Source organism: Trypanosoma rangeli (assembly GCF_003719475.1).
Source record: "Trypanosoma rangeli strain AM80 chromosome Unknown Tra_15.4_contig_00809, whole genome shotgun sequence".
Taxonomy (NCBI): Eukaryota; Euglenozoa; class Kinetoplastea; order Trypanosomatida; family Trypanosomatidae; genus Trypanosoma; species Trypanosoma rangeli.
In genome coordinates this window covers 1-2792 of record NW_021706563.1, presented here as the reverse complement: position 1 = coordinate 2792, position 2792 = coordinate 1, and the positions used below count along the sequence as shown (strand labels likewise).

Here is a 2792-nt window from a genome sequence, read left to right as displayed (position 1 = left end):
AGGCGCCATCATTCCCCACACAATTTTACTCGCAACCACAACAAAAAAAAGGTGCTGCTGTGGTAGCGCTGGCCGCAATAATCATTTGGTGCACGGCAGAGCGAGTCCCTAAGTGCGCCTCCTACCCACACACAAACACACTCGGCAATACATAATACTCCCTAAAATACTTCACCAGTAAACTCAAGCTGCTTGTTCCCCTCCTCCTTTTCCTTCTCCCTCTGGTTGCCGCCCACGTTGGGTTTGTCGTTCACTTCTGAAACTTTCAGCCGATACCGCTACCTCGCACTGACGCACCTGCTGATTCCAAAATGCCGCAATGGCCTGAGGGTCCTCACGCTCATTGCTGCCCGTTACATTTGCGTGCGCGACGACAACACATCCCTGCCACGCGTTTATTGACGTACTGTCCTCATGATGCATGTAAATAATCCCCCACGACAAGCCTTCCGCAAAAGTTTCCCAGTTATTAAAATAACTCCGTAGAAGACTGTTGAACCGCCTCACCGTGCTGGCTTGGGTGCCATGCTCAGCCCTCGCCGTCTCACCTGCACCGCAACCATCGTCCTCCGCGGTGCACCAACGAAGAAAAAGCCGTCCACAAACAGAAAATTTCTACTATTCGGTAGGTATAGCACCTCGTATTGTACATCCAACATCGGAGGAGTGTGGTCCAGCGCTATTAATGCAACAGTTCTGCTTGGATGCTTTTCGGGGTTCGATTGCAGCACACATCTCTGTTGCTGACGACTTCCTGGTGGAGGCAACTCGTTGAGGCCCGGCATTACATTTTCCACACAGACTCTACGCAGGAATGCGAGCAGAGTGTACCGCTCCGAAGCGTCTGCCAATAATTCTTTTCTGCACTTCAATAGTCGAAAAATAATGTCATTCTCCTCATCCACCTCGAGCAACCTTCAAATTAATTTGTTTTCAATGGAAAAACAGGCCGGCAGGTTAACAAACTCCTCAACATCGCCTTGTGTTACTAATCTGACAACTTTCACAAGTTTGTGAGGTGCGTCATTCGAGGGCCACTCTTCCACACCTCCAACCATCCCATAATGTACAGCATTTGAAGCGTCGATACCTGCCAGGATGTCCTTGATTTCCTCCACGCGGTCCTCATATTCATTGAATTGAAAGATGCATCGTGGAATCGGTCCGACGTCATGCGTGTGCATGTGCATCCTTCTCCAATACTCCGCCTGCTCCTCTTCAGTCGTATTGCGCATCTCCCACGCACACATCGCCTTCACGTCGTTTTCATCGGGGCAATTCATGATGATTTTGATAGTACCCGCCTGCTCCGTCCATGCTTTGAAGTTATCTTCGTGCGGGGACGACAACATAATGGCGCCCCACTCATGGGAGAGCACAACATCATTCGATGGTTCTCGAAAATGTATTGCCATATCGACGATGATATACCCCTTCATTCCACTCCTAGCCAAATTTACCATAACCCTTCCAATATTACACCCACCCTCGTATATTGTCACCGTTCGTGCCGTATTGTCAAACAAGTATGCGAAATTCCTTCCAAAGCAGTACACAACCACATGGAGCTCTGTGGCGCCGTGTTGCAGCAGCTGATAAAGGAGGTAGGAGTCAGCCGCCATTGACTTCCCTATCCCGGGGGTTCCAATCAAAAGACGGCGTCTCATGTATGGTGCGTTTAGACGTGAGGGGGGAAACACTCCTTTTAGATCGCCCTCGACGATCTTCCACACCCGATGCACCTCAATGTTAATGTAGCAGTCGGTAATACGTACTGAATGGTTCAACGAGTACGGCCATCGCTTTTCAGAGGAAAGGATCATGAGTCGTGGGCGTGGTGGACGGAATTGCTCATCACCACCCACTGAGAAAAAAGTACGCACAGTCTGCGTGTACTCCCATAATAACTCTTGTGGCCGTTGACCCTCTCTCACCACCACGTCTTCCCCTTCGTCCTCGGGAAATCCCATGACGTGACTCCACGTTGCGTTAAACACGGACTCGTAGAATCCCTCCGGTAATGGTTGTCTGGGAGGTTTTTCGTTTTCCCACCTTTCTTTCTCTGCATCCTCCGCCTGCTGAAGAGCTGCATCGAGTCTGCCTTTTGTACGAAGGGGAACCGTATTTTTCTGTCCAAATTCCTTCCATTGCTTGAGAGAAAACACACCTTTCTCTGCAAGCATGCGTGCATCTTCAAAAAGCTGATACCCTGGTGGAATTGAGAATTTCTCGAAGAAGCCTCTGGTCTGTAACGTATTCTGCGGGCTGCTGCAGAAACACCTCCATTGACACATTTTGGTCTTCACCCACCGCTCTGTTGGGGCCAACGTACTGCCGAAGGAAGTCGTTCAGCAAAATTCCGTTGCTTTGACCAACCCGCACATTACGGACATCCTCGATAGAGCTCGATAGCGTCCTCCTTGGCCTCTGCGGCGCTCCCTCCACCCTTCGGCGCTGTGCGGGGGCTCCTCGGTGGCGTGAGATTCTTCCTCGCGTCTCTCAGACATGTTTTCCTTCGTAGTGGTTAACTTGAGTTGAACTGCAGCACAATACTCAACCAGCAGTCAAAAGGGAGAATGAAATTATAAAAAAAAAACAGGCAGAGACACGACCCCACGCAGCCGCAACAACAAAAAAGAGAGAGGGCCACCCACACACGGCACGCGGCGCACACCCACACAAACAACGAGGGAAAATTAGATCTCCCTATGCAAACCGTGCAAATTGCACGGCACACACAACAACTGCGACGAGGCTTCTATCTTCTTCTCGTATTGCACTTCACATTCGGA

The 2792-nt window shown here is 50.3% G+C and overlaps 1 protein-coding gene across 1 annotated transcript; it reads right to left on the bottom strand.

Moving 5' to 3' along the window:
- Positions 1 to 917: 917 nt before the first annotated feature.
- TraAM80_10145 (retrotransposon hot spot (RHS) protein) lies at positions 918 to 2294 on the bottom strand (the record flags this gene model as incomplete). The annotated part of the gene is made up of 1 exon (XM_029386789.1): positions 918 to 2294. The coding sequence occupies one exon, from the start codon at positions 2292 to 2294 to the stop codon at positions 918 to 920; it is 1377 nt and encodes a 458-aa protein (XP_029233354.1).
- Positions 2295 to 2792: the final 498 nt, after the last annotated feature.